Here is a 15,814-nt window from a genome sequence, read left to right on the forward strand (position 1 = left end):
GGCAATGCTGATTGGCTAAGAGCAAGCAATGGACAGTATCCAAGATAGGTTAGTATAATAGATAGGATAATGCATCCAAGCTGTTAGCACCTAATAGATTTAGACCTTTAGGCCAGATTCCCACATGCATAATATAGGTGCATCCTGGCCTGACCACTGCTGAATGACCTGAACTGGAAGAATCTACAAAGCTGTCAGTTTACATCATTAGACTCATGGTAGGGCCATATCTGGCAACCAACTTGTCGGTCTCAGGAACTGTGCAGAGTAGTAGAGCTTTGCTATGGGGATTTGCTCCTAGTCTGGACAGTTCCTGACACGTACAGAGGTGTCAGCAGAGAGCACTGTGGTCAGAATGGAAAGAACTATACAATGTCCTCTGCAGCACACAGCAGCTGATAAGTACTGGAAGGATTACAGATTTGTTTAATTTTCTGGCACCAGTTGATGTAATAAAAAAATGTCCCCTCCAGAGTACCTCTTTAACATACAGCCCAGCCGTGCATTATGTTCACTCAGTTACAAAAGGTTCCCAGCTGATAATTTATGAAAATCTATGTTTAAATCTACAAACTTATGAAATCCAAGTCTAGATGTGACTAGAATTACAGTAAAAATTCAAAGTAAGTAACTATGGAAAAGAAAGATTATTTAGCACTCACCCCCCTTGGCCAATAACTGGAGTGACTTTCACATGCTGCTGGATAGTGTCTCCAGATTTCCGTCTTGCATAATAAATTCCCTGCCATTCCTAGAAAGAAATGAAAAGATATGAGCTTTAATTGAATACAATCTGGTCTGTCGTTTGGCTAAAACCGTATTTGGTTAGTTATAGATCTGTATAATTAGATACTGTAGGTATAGTGCAGCCAGGTAACCCTGGTTTCTTCCTTTCCCTGCAGGTAGCTAAGTAGTAAGGTTGTTCCTGGTGTGATGTATTCGCCCCCATACACTTTAGAAAAAAGTTGGCCAACGGGCTGATTTTGGAAGGACCCAACGGCTGTCTAATTTGAATGGGGCCACTAGACAGATTATGTTGTAGGAGAAAAGAATTGGGCATGTTGAATTTCAGCTGCCTGTCTAAGATAAACCACCCCCAGGGGCATCTGGCAGCGGCTTACCCATCCTCTTCTTTCAGAATACATAAATACTGAGCCAAATGTGTATGGATGGACCGGAAGAGAGAGCTGCTGGTTAAATAAATGTTCGGTGATAGCTATCCCATGTGTACGGGTACTTTAATATGGATTGTTACCCTCTGTTGATACTTCTCTTCCTATACTATGTTGAACAGCGCACAAATAATGAGCTGTTGGCTGTCCGGGCATGCTGGGAAACCCTGTTTGAGAAACAATGCCTTATAGTATCTATATGTCATCAGGATGATACCAAAATAACAATGCCATACACTGACTACTTATTAATACCATACAAATGCCTAAAACATTATTAAATACAGTACCTGTAACTACCATATACTGCAAACATAATATACTGTATGGAGACACTTTGCAAACTTCTGATCACATTTTAACTATAGCTTAGGGAGGTGCCCATTAGAAAAGGGTAGCCCCAAAGCGGATGAGGCCTATGAAACACCTTTTCCTACTCTTTCTTTTACCTAATCTACAGATATAGGCACATTTCATTAGAGCGGTACTCCAGTGGAAAACCAATGTTTTCAAATCCACTGGCTTCAGAAAGTTAGACAGATTTGTAAACTACTTCTATTCAAAAAATATTAATCCTACCAGTACTTATCAGCTGCTGTATGCTCCAGAGAAAGTTGTGTAGTTCTTTCCAGTCTAACCACAGTGCTCTCTGCTTGTCACGATTCGGCTTCCAGGTAGTGGATCCTCTGTGTCAGCGAGGGATTGGCGTGGACCGTGCCAGTGGACCGGTTCTAAGAGGCTACTGGTATTCACCAGAGCCCGCCGCAAAGCGGGATGGTCTTGCTGCGGCAGTAGCAACCAGGTCGTATCCACTAGCAACGGCTCTACCTCGCTGACTGCTGAGAAGGCGTGGGACAGAAGGACTAGGCAGAGGCAAGGTCAGACGTAGCAGAAGGTCGGGGGCAGGCGGCAAGGTTCGTAGTCAGGATGGGTAGCAGAAGTTCAGGTACACAGGCTTTGGACACACTAAACGCTTTCACTGGCACAAGGCAACAAGATCCGGCAAGGGAGTGCAAGGGAGGAGACTAGATATAGCCAGGGAACAGGTGGGAGCCAATTAAGCTAATTGGGCCAGGCACCAATCATTGGTGCACTGGCCCTTTAAGTCTCAGAGAGCTGGCGCGCGCGCGCCCTAGAGAGCGGAGCCGCGCGCGCCAGCACATGACAGCAGGGGACCGGGACGGGTAAGTGACCTGGGATGCGATTCGCGAGCGGGCGCGTCCCGCTGTGCGAATCGCATCCCCAACGGCCATGACAGTGCGGCGCTCCCGGTCAGCGGGACCGACCGGAGCGCTGCAGGGAGAAAGACGCCGTGAGCGCTCCGGGGAGGAGCGGGGACCCGGAGCGCTAGGCGTAATAGTACCCCCCCCCTTAGGTCTCCCCTTCTCTTTGTCCAGTAACTGCCTCCCCTGGGATGAGGACACCGGGAAAGAATGGAGGGTTTCCTCAACGGCAGGCAGTACAGCAGGAGTGGGAATGGGGAGGGAGGGCAGAGGGCGAGGCCTGCCACGGGGCAGTGTGACACCAGGACGGGGGCCATGGGGTGGCACAGAGGCTTGCCTGACGGGACTGGGAGGGGGGGAGAGGCACTTCCTGTGGCAGGCAGAGTCCCAGTTCCTGATCTCCCCGGTGGTCCAATCAATGGTGGGGGAATGAAGCCGGAGCCAAGGCAGACCGAGGAGAACCTCAGAGGTACAGTTGGGGAGAATGAAGAACTCAATCCTTTCGTGGTGGGGTCCGATAGACATCAGGAGGGGTTCTGTGCGGTAACGCACGGTGCAGTCCAATCTGGCTCCGTTGACCGCGGAAATGTAGAGCGGTTTGACGAGACGGGTCACCGGGATGCTGAATCTATTAACAAAGGACTCCAACATAAAATTCCCGGAGGCACCAGAGTCCAAGCAGGCCACGGCTGAGAGGGAGGAGTTGGTTGTAGGAGAAATCCGCACGGGCACCGTGAGACGTGGAGAAGAAGACTTAGAACCAAAAGATGCAACACCCACGTGAGCTGGGTGCGTGCGTGCGTTTCCCAGGCGTGGAGGACGGATAGGGCAATCCACCAAGAAATGTTCAGTACTGGCACAGTACAGACAGAGATTTTCTTCTCTACGGCGATTCCTCTCTTCCTGGGTCAGGCGAGACCGATCCACTTGCATGGCCTCCTCGGCGGGAGGCCCAGGCGAAGACTGCAAAGGATGCTGTGGGAGAGGTGCCCAGAGATCTAAGTCTTTTTCCTGGCGGAGCTCTTGGTGTCGTTCAGAAAAACGCATGTCAATGCGGGTAGCCAAATGGATGAGTTCTTGGAGGTTGGCAGGAATCTCTCGTGCGGCCAGCACATCCTTGATGCGACTGGATAGGCCTTTTTTAAAGGTCGCGCAGAGAGCCTCATTATTCCAGGATAGTTCAGAAGCAAAAGTACGGAATTGTATGGCGTACTCGCCAACGGAAGAATTACCCTGGACCAGGTTCAACAGGGCAGTCTCGGCAGAAGAAGCTCGGGCTGGCTCCTCGAAGACACTCCGGAGTTCAGCGAAGAAGGCCTGGACTGTGGCTGTGGCAGGATCATTGCGGTTCCAGAGCGGTGTGGCCCAAGACAAGGCCTTTCCTGAAAGAAGGCTCACTACGAACGCCACCTTAGACCGTTCTGAAGGAAACAAGTCCGACAACATCTCCATATGCAGGGAACACTGAGACAAAAATCCACGGCAGAGTTTAGAGTCCCCATCAAATTTGTCCGGCAGGGACAAGCGGAGGTTAGGAGCGGCCACTCGCTGCGGAGGAGGTGCAGGAGCTGGCGGAGGAGATGGTTGCTGCTGTAGCAGAGGCAGAAGTTGCTGTAACATGGCGGTCAACTGCGACAGCTGCTGTCCTTGTTGGGCAATCTGCTGCGATTGCTGAGCGACCACTGTGGGAAGATCAGCGAGACTTGGCAGCGGCACCTCAGCGGGATCCATGGCCGGATCTACTGTCACGATTCGGCTTCCAGGTAGTGGATCCTCTGTGTCAGCGAGGGATTGGCGTGGACCGTGCCAGTGGACCGGTTCTAAGAGGCTACTGGTATTCAACAGAGCCCGCCGCAAAGCGGGATGGTCTTGCTGCGGCAGTAGCAACCAGGTCGTATCCACTAGCAACGGCTCTACCTCGCTGACTGCTGAGAAGGCGTGGGACAGAAGGACTAGGCAGAGGCAAGGTCAGACGTAGCAGAAGGTCGGGGGCAGGCGGCAAGGTTCGTAGTCAGGATGGGTAGCAGAAGTTCAGGTACACAGGCTTTGGACACACTAAACGCTTTCACTGGCACAAGGCAACAAGATCCGGCAAGGGAGTGCAAGGGAGGAGACTAGATATAGCCAGGGAACAGGTGGGAGCCAATTAAGCTAATTGGGCCAGGCACCAATCATTGGTGCACTGGCCCTTTAAGTCTCAGAGAGCTGGCGCGCGCGCGCCCTAGAGAGCGGAGCCGCGCGCGCCAGCACATGACAGCAGGGGACCGGGACGGGTAAGTGACCTGGGATGCGATTCGCGAGCGGGCGCGTCCCGCTGTGCGAATCGCATCCCCAACGGCCATGACAGTGCGGCGCTCCCGGTCAGCGGGACCGACCGGAGCGCTGCAGGGAGAAAGACGCCGTGAGCGCTCCGGGGAGGAGCGGGGACCCGGAGCGCTAGGCGTAACACTGCTGACACCTCTGTCTGTGTCAGGAACTGTCCAGAGTAGGAGCAAATCCCCCCAGAAAACCTCTCCTACTCTGGACAGTTCCTGACATGGACAGAGGTGTCAGCAGAGAACACTATAGTCAGACTGGAAAGAACAACTCAACTTCCTCTGGTGTATATAGCAACTGATAAGTACTGGAAGGATAAGGATTTTTTAATAGAAGTGTGGTGCCTAGGGGGGGGGTATGGCAGTTGGGGTGTTGCTATGCGGTATATCGAGGGTGTAATTAACTCTTGTCAGTCGTGACGCCAGGGTTAGGGCTAATACTGTATAGCTTGGCCATCGCCACCCTTCCCAAAAGCGATAGGGAGATGTAGAATAATGGAATGTCTACAACCAGAGCTTTGCTGAAAACTTTCAAAAACTTTACTGAAGATTTTCTGTAACATGGGATAACAGGAACAGTCCTTATAACAAAGTCTATATACAGCTTAGCAGAGATTGACTTATGGTTGGGACTTTTGTGAGTTCTTGAGCTTAGTAGGATTTTGTAAAGCACAGATCCGCTGGATTTAGGGGTTTGTTTAGGTCCTGTGATCCTGCTAGCATTAGTGGGGAAGTTGTAAGAACTCACATTTTGATTCAGGTCGAGGCCGGCAGGCTTTGGCCCAGTAGTTGCTGATGACAGCTGAGCAGATCTTTTCTCATCAGCAGCCCACGAGGAAAGAGAGATTATTGGACGCAGCTCCATTATATGGGCAGGGGCTGCCCGTTTTAGGATTGGTCCATACCATCTGTCATTCACCGTTACAAAGTGTTATGGGTAATCACATGACCCATGAACCACCAAAGGTCCTTTTACCTACCATAGAGTTCTGAAGCCCCGTCACATGACCCGAAGGCCCTGCGACGCTATGCAGGTAATAACATATTATATACAGTATTTACGCACTTAATTTAACACCATATTAACTAGATGAGGGGTGACTAGGGGATGACTAGGGAAGCGGACCCCCACAGTTCCTAGGAACTCTGACTTTGGGGACCCCCAACCAAGGTACGGTATGCAATACAGTACCGGGACACCACAGAAGTAATTTACAAATCTTTCTTTTCTTCCTTTTTGCAGCCCGGACACTACTCCTTTAGTAAAAGACCATATGGATCATACAGTAGAAACATTTCAGCCGAGAAGATTCTAGTATAGTTGAAGGGGTTGGGGTGACATATATGCAAACAAACATTATACACATACATATTGCTTCCTACCTTTCCCTTTTTGATACAAGTGTTGATAGTATCTAAAAGGTCTGCACGGTTTTTGTCACTTTTTGGAAAATCTGTGAGTTCTTTGCCCAGGAGATCTTCCTTGTGGTAGCCCATCATTCGCTCGAAAGCTGGATTAATATACTGACAAGTTAAAGGTAGTTAGAACTGTGATATTATTCTGAGATTACCACAAATATTACCAAATATACCAATATTTTTAAAGGGGCATACCAGTATAGAATTTTTTTTTTTTAATATGTTACTGACCTACGTCAGTCCCCCACAGCTCAGAGACACCACTGCGGCCAGTGATTGGTGATGCGGGCAGGACTTGCAGGCTACTGGAGTAGGTAAGTATCACTTGTTTTTTATGTTTACTACTCTCTCATCAACACATAAAAAAAAATATTACTGGAATACCCCACTAGGTTGCAAATTAAATTCTTCAGAAGTCTTCAAGACTAGTATTATGTAGAGCTCAGTTGAATCAAATTGTAAAAGTAAAACACAGGTAGCTTTGCATTTTTGTTTCACTGTTTCCAAGTTATTTTATGTTGCCTTTCTTATACATAGCTGCTTTTAATATTGTTTTTATTTTTGCCAAGATGTTGGTTTCCATCCATTACACAGTATGACATGTGATCTGACTATATACTGTAACTATGATATTAGTGTCTACAATGTCCATGATATAATTACAATGTGATAAGAAATTCAAATTCTGTATAAAAAGATTCATGTGTGTGTCTAGGCTTCTTAGCTGATCAGTGAGGGTCCGTATGCATGGCCTCTGCCCCATTCACTCTCTGTTTCGTAAGTCCCATGGCGAATGAATGAAGTAGTGGCCAAGCATGTGTGCTGCCTCTCCATTCACTCACAGGACAGGGGACCTCTGTTCTCCCAGCAGTAGGACCCCTACAGATCAATTAGTTATTACCTATCCCATGAATATTGATTTTTAATCTATTTAACTGTGGTATAGAGTAGAAGAAACATTTCCCCTATATTAATAAAAGTGAACGTACAAGTATAAACTAGTCGCCCTCTAGATACCTTTTATCCCTGTGTAGGAACAAGCTGAACTTGACTAAAGAAAACATATTCTTCCAGAAACAACAACACGTTGTGCATGTTTACACCCAGGTGATTAGGGTTGCAATTCATTAAACTGTTAAGGGGACATGAGTGCTACAGTTTATGGAAATGAACCAGATCCTTTTGGCTGGGTAGGTCCAACTTTGCTCTTAGGTGAATGAGAACCTTAAAGGGGTAGTCCAGTGGTGAAAAACGTATCCCCTATCCTAAGGATAGGGGATAAGTTTGAGATCGCGGGGGGTCCGACCGCTGGGGCCAGATAGCGGGTGTCGACCACCGCACGAAGCGGCGGCCGACACGCCCCCTCAATACATCTCTATGGCAGAGCCGGAGATTGCCGAAGGCAGCGCTCCGGCTCTGCCATAGTGTTGTATTGAGGGGGCGTGTCGGCTGCCGCTTCGTGCGGAGGTCGACACGCCCCCATCCCGCGGGCTGTCGGGGCTCTGTACAGGAGATCGCGGGGGGCCCCAGCGGTCGGACCCCCCGCGATCTGCAACTTATCCCCTATCCTTAGGATAGGGGATAAGTTGTTCACCACTGGATATTTCCTTTAAAGGGGTACTCTGTTGAACAACATTTTTTTTTTTTATCAACTGGTGCCAAAAAGATAAACAGATTTGTTAATTACTTCTATTTAAAAATCTTAATCCTTCCAGTACTTATCAGATATTGTATGCTCCACAGGAAGTTGTATAGACTTTTCTGTCTGACCACAGTGCTCTCTACTGACACCTATCTCCAAGTCAGGAACTGTCCAGAACAGGAACAAATCCCCATAGCAAACCTCTCCTGCTCTGGACAGTTCCTGACATGGACAGAGGTGTCAGCAGAGAGCACTGTGGTAAGACAGAAAAGAACTAAACAACTTCCTCTGGAGTATATAGCAGCTGATAAGTACTGGAAGGATTAAGATTTTTAAATAGAAGTAATTTTACTTTCTGGCACCAGTTGATTCAGAATTTTTTTTCCCCACCGGAGTACCCCTTTAAGGGGTTCTAGCCCTGATGTGTGCTGTGCTTTTAATTTGCAACACAGTGTATAATAACAGCCAAAGAATTATCGTGCTACCATTTATTTGGGCAGAGAGTACTTGGCTTGAAGGCATAGTCCAGTCCAGTTTAGAAAAATTGATCCCCTATCCAAAGGATCGGGGATAAGTGTCTAATTGCGGAAGGTCCGACCACTGGAACATCCCTTAATCTCCTGCCTGGGCGCATCAGTTCTCCGCAGGAACGGAGCTGTGTCGACCACCACAGAAATCAGTAGTTGATACGCCCCTTCCATGCATCTCTATGGGAGAGCTGGAGATACACAAGTACAGCGCTTTGGCTGTTCCATAGAGATGCATGTGTGGTCACCCAGTAACGGAGTTGCACCCCGTACCCTTGCTGCTCTGTCAGGCAGCCTCCATACATTGACCCCTCGGACCCCCCAGCACCTGTTCCTTTGTATATCTGCTTCTATGCTTGTTATATAGAGTATTGTATATAAAATGTGTTATGCCTTTAAGACCTGTTGTCATGTGATTGTAACCCAGTGAGGTACCCGTGACCATGTGACCTAAGGGTGACCTATGGGACCCCACCAGAGTCTCCCCCATATAAGCCCTGGGTGGAGCCTCCTCTTTCTCTTTAGTGCTGAGTTGCAGTAAGGTCAAGTCCTAGGTGTGTGTCAGGTGTCCTAAAGAGGCCTAAAGTCTACCATGTAGCCACTGATTCTAAAGTCCAGTACCCCACAGGTAAAGTTAAAGCCTGGTAAGCTACAGAAGGGGTGAAGTCAGTCATTGTCTGCCATAGTCAAGTCAGTCCCAGTCAGCGTGGCTCTTCAGTCAGCGTGGCTCTGCAGCAAATTTTCACAGTCCACCATAAGTTCCAGCAAGGTCTCTGAAGTCACTGGTCACCTCCTTGGGCCCAGCCAAGCTGTATAGACTATTACACCTGTCTGACTCAGTAAAGCTGCTGTTGTCTGTAACTTGGCGTCAGAGTCATTATTTGCACCCGTGCCTAGCCCAGGATCCAGCGGTATTCCTTCGGGTGATGTAGAGGATAAACCACGCCCTGGCATCACGAACACAAGGGGTTAATGCCATCTGCCCCTAGGGTAATGTCATCTGCCCTCATCACACCCTCACCACACATGGAGGGCACAAGAAGAGCCGAAGCACCATGCAGGAAATCGCGGGAGGTCCCAGTGGTCAGACCCCCCGCAGTTAGAGACTTATCCCACAGCAACAGCCAGACAACTGCAAGGAGGACTGATGTAGAAGCGCTGTGAACAGGCCTACCCTTTCCACAAAATGTACTATGTAATATGGAGAGTAGCAAAAGTCTGTGTAGATCAGAGACCCTGGTACAGTAGGAATCAGTGAAATATTTTATAGAAACAATTACTGTATAGTGTACAATAATAAATCTGCTATCTGTACCTGTATGACGTGTTCTTCATTCGTGATCTCTACGGCTTCCTGACAATGATCCAGTGCTGTAAATATTGAGTTACAGGATCTGTAACACACATACAGTTAATAATTATATAACCTTAACATAAACAACAAGCTGCGGAAAGGTTGATAGAAGGCCGGCTCCAGTCGACAAACTGCACTTAAAGGGGTACTCGGATGAAAAACTTTTTTTTTTTTTAAATCAACTGGTGACAGAAAATTAAACAGATTTGTAAATTACTTCTATTAAAAAATCTTAATCCTTCCTGTACTTATTAGCTGTTGAATATTACAGCGGAGATTCTTTTCTTTTTGAAACACAGAGCTGTCTGCTGACATCACGAGCACAGTGCTCTCTGCTGACATATCTGTCCATTTTAGGAACTGTCCTGGGCAGCATATGTTTGCTATGGGGATTATCGCCTACTCTGGACAGTTCCTAAAATGGACAGAGATCTCAGCAGAGAGCACTGTGCTCATGATGTCAGCAGAGAGCACTGTGCTCATGATGTCAGCAGACAGCTCTGTGTTTCAATCGGAAAAGAATTTCCACTGTAGTATTCAGCAGCTAATAAGTGCAGGAAGGATTAAGATTTTTTAATAGTACCCCTTTAATAGTACCCCTTTAATCAAAATCAACTTATCCATGGATCAATAATAGTACAGATTTTGAATGAGCAGCCGTAGGGACGAGTATTGGGACTTAATATGAGGAAGCTGGTATTGGTTTATTAAAACTGATTGATGTATGAAATCATTGGTCAGGCCAACTGCGGTTCAATGTCAGTAGCTTTAGGCTTAGTTCACATTTATGGACACAATAAGGCAGCATGCAGCACCATTTTATCTGGTTAAAGGAGTTATCCAGTTTTGTAAAACTTATCCCGTTTCTACAGTAAGTGTCTGATTGCGGGGGTTCCGACTACTGGGCCATCTCCTGCTGGGTGACCCGGTTCTCCCCATGCATGAAGCTGTGTTTCCAATAGAGGTGCATAGAGGTTGCGTGGGGTGTGTGGCAAGAGATCGTGGGGGTGTGGGGGGGGGGTAGGGTCATTGGGGATTCAGAGGTCAGACCCCCCCAGGATCAGACACCTATTCACTATCCATATTGTACTGACATCTGAGAAAACCAATTGGTGTGACTTCTCCATCTAGGAGATCTTCTTGATGGCCATGTTGGCCAACTGTAAACTATACTGAAACAGGGTTGGTGCATCTTGGGCCTGGTTCATGTACTTAATATAACATATTATAGCCCTTAAACATTGGAAGAGTTGGCAGATTTAAGAAAAATGTATAAATAAATAAAATGTATCTTTAGTCAGGTGCCTTTTCGTTTCCATTGCTACCTAACAGCAGATGTGAGTGTACTCTTTCCTAAATAACTGCATCCTCTAAGACAGTGTTTTCCAACCTGTGTGCCTCCAGCTGTGGCAAAACTACAATTCCCAGCATGCCCGGACAGCCAAAGGCTGTCCGGGCATGCTGGGAGTTGAAGTTTTGCAACAGCTGGAGGCACACCGGTTGGAAAACACTGCTCTAAGACATTACATTACAGGAAATAAAATATAATCATACACCTACCTTAGCTTGAATTGAGATCGCACCTCCCCATGCTCTATTTGGATGAGTTCATTGTAACAAGAAATCATACTGAAATTCTCCATGAATCTCTGAAAGAAAATACACCCGCTCAAAAAAATAAAGGGAACACTAAGATAACACATCCTAGATCTGAATGAATGAATTAATCGTATGAAATACTTTCGTCTTTACATAATTGAATGTGCTGACAACAAAATCACACAAAAATAATCAATGGAAATCAAATATATCAACCCATGGATGTCTGGATATGGAGTCACACTCAAAATCAAAGTGGAAAACCACTACAGGCTGATCCAACTTTGATGTAATGTCCTTAAAGCAATGAGGCTCAGTAATGTAAGTGTGGTCTCCACGTGCCCGTATGACCTCCCTACAACGCCTGGGCATTCTCCTGATGAGGTGGTGGATGGTCTCCTGAGGGATGTCCTCCCAGACCTGGACTAAAGCATCCGCCAACTCCTGAACAGTCTGTGGGGCAACGTGGCGTTGGTGGATGGAGCGAGACATGACGTCCCAGATGTGCTCAATCGGATTCAGGTCTTGGGGAATGGGCGGGCCAGTCCACAGCATCAATGCCTTCCTCTTGCAGGAACTGCTGACACACTCCAGCCACATGAGGTCTATTGTCTTGCATTAGGAGGAACCCAGGGCCAACCACACCAGCATATGGTCTCACAAGAGTCTGAGGATGTCATCTCTGTACCTAATGGCAGTAAGGCTACCTCTGGTAAGCACATGGAGGGCTGTGCACCCCCCCCCCCCCCCAAAGAAATGCCACCCCACACCATTACTCACCCACCGCCAAATCGGTCATGCTGGAGGATGCTGCAGGCAGCAGAATATTCTCCACGGCGTTTCCAGACTCTGTCATGCCTGTCACATGTGCTCAGTGTGAACCTGCTTTTATCTGTGAAGAGCACAAGGCAGCAGTGGCAAATTTGCCAATCTTGGTGTTCTCTGGCAAATGCCAAACATCCTGCACAGTGTTGGGCTGTAAGCACAACCCCCACCTTTTGACGTCAGGCCTTCATACCATCCTCTGTTTCTTACCGTTTGAATGGACACATGCACATTTGTGGCCTGATGGAGGTCATTTTCCGGGGCTCTGGCAGTGCTCCTCCTTGCACAAAGGCAGAGGTAGCGGTCCTGCTGCTGGGTTTCTGCCCTCCTGCGGCCTCCTCCACATCTCTGATCTACTGGCCTGTCTCCTGGTAGCATCTTCATGCTCTGGACACTACGCTGACAGACACAGCAAACCTTCTTGCCACAGTTCACATTGATGTGCCATTCTGGATGAGCTGCACTACCTGAGCCACTGGTGTGGGTTGTAGACGCCATCTCATGCTACCACTAGAGTGAAAGCACCGCCAGCATTCAAAAGTGACCAAAACATCAGCCAGGAAGCATATGAACTGAGAAGTGGTCTGTGGTCATCACCTGCAGAACCACTCCTTTATTGGGAGTGTCTTGCTAATTGCCTATAATTTCCACCTGTTGTCTGTTCCATTTGCACAACAGCGAGTGAAATTGATTGTCAATCAGTGTTGCTTCCTGAGTGAACAGTGTGATTTCACAGAAGTGTGAATGAATTGGAGTTACGTTGTGTTGTTTAAGTGTTCCCTTTATTTTATTGAGCAGTGTATATCCATCAATCCATGGGTGAAGGTTGGATTTTTAATGTCTCCTTCAATTATCTATCTGTGAGATAAGTAGTGACAATGATGACTAGACCCGTCAACCATTCAAAGTGGAACATATACTCAAAAGAGCTTTATTGCTCAAGGCCTACAAGTTGTAGTTCACCCTATCAGTGGGTACTGTTATTTCCCGGGCTTATTAGTGCCCTCCCATTGAGATATTCTTGGGTGGCCCCTCCTTTTCCTCAATCTGCCCTTGACCCGGAGATTTGTCTGTCAGTAGGATGGATATTGCTGCCCAAATTCATACCAGAGTAGAGCAGGACGGTGAGGGCTTGCTCCCTCACTTCTTAGCTGAGCTTGCCTCCCCTCCGGTTCTACTGTCAGCTCTGGCATCTCGCATGGGAGGCAGGCGGTTCTCGCGTCAGTCCCGCCCTCCTGCATGCCTTAGTCCCAGCGATCCTGCTCTCCCGCCCGATTCCTGAGGTAGGTCACGTGGTGCAGCTTCCGGCTTTGCACAGCCACATTCGCGCTCCTCACAGCTCCCTTCCTCCACTCCTCTTCACTTACCTCACATTGCCAGTTTGGGTGCGCACGCCAGCTTCAGCTCTTCTAGTGAGTTGGCTGTCCCCCCCCCATCTCAGCAGCCGGATCCTGCCCTTAGGGCCCTGGTCGACCAGTTATCCTCAACTGGTTCGGCTGGGAAGGTTACTCCTCCCCCCCTTCCTTTGGGGCTAGTGTGCTTAAAGATAATTTCTTTTGTAGGGTTAGCCCTTGGGTTCTCATTTGTCTGATGAAGTTAAAAAGAAGATATGGGGTAATGGTTATGTAGATATTTGCTCCCTCATATCTGCGGATCAACACACGGTGGATAAGGAGCGCAGGGCTTTGGGTGAGTGGTCTTTTGACTGCCGTGGGACTTGTAGGAGGAATAAATCATGTCCTGATAAATAAAAAGCTCTGCACAACATTCGGGGTGCTTCTGGCCTATCACACCTACCAAAACACTAAAGGCCTGAAGCCAGTTTGACATAGTCTTGGGAATATTTTGTCTGCCTCCCGATGGGCTGTTCCATATCTTGCCACTATTTTGAGCTCTTTGGCTCCTTCCTTGAATGGGTGGTCAGATATGAGACTGGTTCTTTGTCTGTGACAAATGATTTGGATGATTTTCTTTTTGTTGGCCTGGGTGATTCTTGGTAATGCAGTTTTTTCCTTGACACTTTCCATTTTTTCATGGAGCACTTTGGTGTCCCTTTGTCCGAGGACAAGACGGTGGGTCCTTGCACGGTTCTGTGTTTCCTTGGCATCAAAATTGACACGCTGGCCATGGTCTTCTGCCTTCCTCTTGATAAAGTGAGAGAGACTGCGATCTTTGTTGCCGGTTTCCATGGAGCTCAGAAGGTGACTTTGGTGCAGTTTCAGTCCTTATTGGGTTTGTTGAATTTTGCCTTAAGAATTATGCATATGAGTAGGGCTTTTTCTCGCAGGTTGTCTCTGGCTGCCAGAGGTGTTAAACGCCCGGAACACCGCATCCGTGTCACCAGGGCCTTAAAGGCTAACGTGTCGGCCTGGCTGGGACTCTTGGAGTTGTACAATGGATGGACTTGTTTTCAGTCCTCCGTGGTTACGAATGGTGAACTGGCCTTGTTCACGGGTGCGACTGGCTCGGTCGGTTTTGGTGCTGTGTTTGGTTCCCGTTGGTGTGCTGAGGGGTGACCAGAGTCTTCGAAGGCCTCTGGCTTGTGTCACAATTTGGTGTTGTTAGAGTTGTTCCCGATTGTTGTTGCAATTGAGATTTGGGGGTGTGATTAGCATGACCGCCGTGTGTGTTTTTGGTTGTATAATCTGGGGATTGTTAATGCTTTTAACGGTCTTTCTTCCAGTTCTCCCCCTGTGCTTAGCTTGCTACGGTGCTTAGTGCTGCGTTGCCTGGAGTTTAACATCTGTTTATGGGCTCAACATGTTCTGGGAGTGGAGAATCAAGTTGCTGATTCTTTGTCACGTTTTCTTTGTTCTTTGGCAGGATTTCCATTGGCTGCTGCCTCAGGCAGAGTTGGAGGGTCACTCGTGTCCGTGCTGCCTGTGGGACATCGTGGAGAGTGTTTGTTGTCCCTTGTTTGTGCTTCTGTGGCTCCTGCAACATGGTCGTCTCATGGTAAGGCATGAGCTGAGTGGTTGGAGCTGGTGTGGTGCCGGATAGGCTGGAGGTCACTTTGGATTATTTGCTGTCCTTGCGGGCTAAAGGGGCTTCTTGTGCTGTTGCTGTGCGGCGCATGGCGGGTGTTGCTTTTTATTTTCAGCTTATGGGATGGTCAGACGTCGCCAAGTTTTTTGTCTCGGGTTGGTTTCGGGAGCGAGTTGGTCTCGATGTTCGGCCTCCGGTATCTTTTCCATTGTTGTGTCGGTTGGTGGAGGCGACGCGGCGAGTGTGCTCATCGCAATTTGAGTCGTTTTTGTTTTCTACGGCTTTCGCGCTAGCTTTTTTCGGGGCCATGGGGATTGGTGAGCTGCTCGCGCCTTCCCGTTTCTGGCCTGGTGGCCTTGGTAAATCGGATGTTTTTCTTGATGACAGATTTGCAAGTCCAAGTCCGACCAGGTGGCCTGCGGGTCGTGGCTTGTGTTTATGCTGTTTCCGGGGACACGTGTCCTTTTCTTTTATCGTCCTCATTTTTGGCTTCGCTGCTGCGGGTCCCTTCCTTTCTCTTGTATAAGGATGCCTCCCCCCTCACGCAGTTTCAATTTTTGTCGGTTTTCCAGCAGTGTCTGTCTTCGGTGGGGCTTGATTTCCATGAGTTCGGTACTCACTCTTTTAGGATTGGGGCTGCTACGGAGGTTGCGTGTGCTGGTTTGCCAGAGGCTAAGGTGCAGTGTGTGGGGCGCTGGCAGTCTGCGTGCTATGCTCGATATATCTGCCCGGATTTGCTGGTTGATTTTCTGA

The 15,814-nt window shown here is 48.1% G+C and overlaps 1 protein-coding gene across 9 annotated transcripts in view; it reads right to left on the reverse strand.

Moving 5' to 3' along the window:
• Window positions 1-15,814, reverse strand: part of PDE8B (phosphodiesterase 8B) — a 329,639-nt gene that overhangs the window by 30,097 nt on the left and 283,728 nt on the right. For all 9 annotated transcript variants that reach the window (XM_056541706.1, XM_056541688.1, XM_056541692.1 and 6 more), the window contains 4 exons: window positions 11,213-11,301; window positions 9,614-9,692; window positions 6,094-6,234; window positions 663-751 (listed from right to left, as the gene is read on the reverse strand). In XM_056541706.1, coding sequence (XP_056397681.1) covers window positions 663-751; window positions 6,094-6,234; window positions 9,614-9,692; window positions 11,213-11,301 — 398 coding nt within the window. The remainder of the gene's footprint in view (window positions 1-662; window positions 752-6,093; window positions 6,235-9,613; window positions 9,693-11,212; window positions 11,302-15,814) is intronic.

This window comes from Hyla sarda, chromosome 1, assembly GCF_029499605.1.
Source record: "Hyla sarda isolate aHylSar1 chromosome 1, aHylSar1.hap1, whole genome shotgun sequence".
Classification (NCBI taxonomy): Eukaryota; Metazoa; Chordata; class Amphibia; order Anura; family Hylidae; genus Hyla; species Hyla sarda.